General features: G+C 44.8%; 1 protein-coding gene across 1 annotated transcript; it reads left to right on the forward strand.

Moving 5' to 3' along the window:
• The first annotated feature begins 404 nt into the window (after positions 1-404).
• LOC101845713 (keratin-associated protein 19-2-like) lies at positions 405-863 on the forward strand. The gene is made up of 2 exons (XM_005105832.1): positions 405-714; positions 859-863. Exons 1-2 carry the CDS (start codon positions 405-407, stop codon positions 861-863), a joined length of 315 nt encoding a protein of 104 aa, XP_005105889.1.
• Positions 864-1008: the final 145 nt, after the last annotated feature.

A 1008-nucleotide genomic window follows, 5' to 3' on the forward strand; every position in this document is an offset into this window, starting at 1 on the left:
GCCTCAACAGTACAAAGTCTGCTTCCTCTATCAAGGCACCCCGGAAACAGAGGGTCACAAGAGTGTGACAAACATGAAGAAGCAGAGGAAAATATGACGATAGTAAGGTTGAGAAAAGAAAAGGCAGCAGTTCCCTTTTGCAGTTCAGGCAGATATGAGCATGACATTGATGAATCAGCCCATTTACAATTCTACTGTGTATAAAAACATGTGCCCCCCTTCCCTTTGGGAATGGCCTAAAGACAGTTCAGTCCGTAGCACTGCCCCGAAGTTGGGGGGGTCGTAAGACAATGACAGACGACTTAGTACCATTACTATAATAGTAGAAATCAACTAGTGTTTTAGTCATACTTTATAATAAAATGTGTGTTTTAAAACGTTTTTCCATAGAGCAAGCCAACAGTATGAGCCGACTCATCGCTACCCTGTTGCTCGTTGCCATGGCAACTGTTCTCACTGAAGCCGGATACTATAGAGGAATCGGCGGAATCGGCGGAATCGGCGGGATCGGTGGAATCGGTGGGATCGGTGGGATCGGCAGAATCGGTGGTTTTGGCGGATACGGCATGGGATTCGGAGGTTATGGAATGGGAATGGGCGGTTTTGGAATCGGCGCTATCGGAATCGGCGGTATCGGAGGCGGCTTTGGCGGTTATGGAGGCTATGGCGGTTATGGAGGTTATGGCGGTTATGGCATGGGCTATGGATACCCAAGTAAGAATATATATCTATATATAATTTTAATTCATTATAATTTGTGTTCTACTTCCCGATCTCATCACATTCGAAGTCTATTATCTATCATACACTGGGCAGTCCTGCTTAGTTCCTCTATTAACCTGTTAGCTTCTCCTTTAGTGTAAATGATGTTGACCACTTTTCCTGTTTTAGGGTTCTATGTGTATGCATGTGTCCCGCACTACCGGAGGATGTGTTGTACAGTTTTTCATATGTCGCTTTTAAGCACAAGGGGGCCATCCTGAAAAATGCTGTTTTGAGAAAATCGAA

The sequence above is a fragment of the Aplysia californica genome, unplaced genomic scaffold, assembly GCF_000002075.1.
Source record: "Aplysia californica isolate F4 #8 unplaced genomic scaffold, AplCal3.0 scaffold00494, whole genome shotgun sequence".
Classification (NCBI taxonomy): Eukaryota; Metazoa; Mollusca; class Gastropoda; order Aplysiida; family Aplysiidae; genus Aplysia; species Aplysia californica.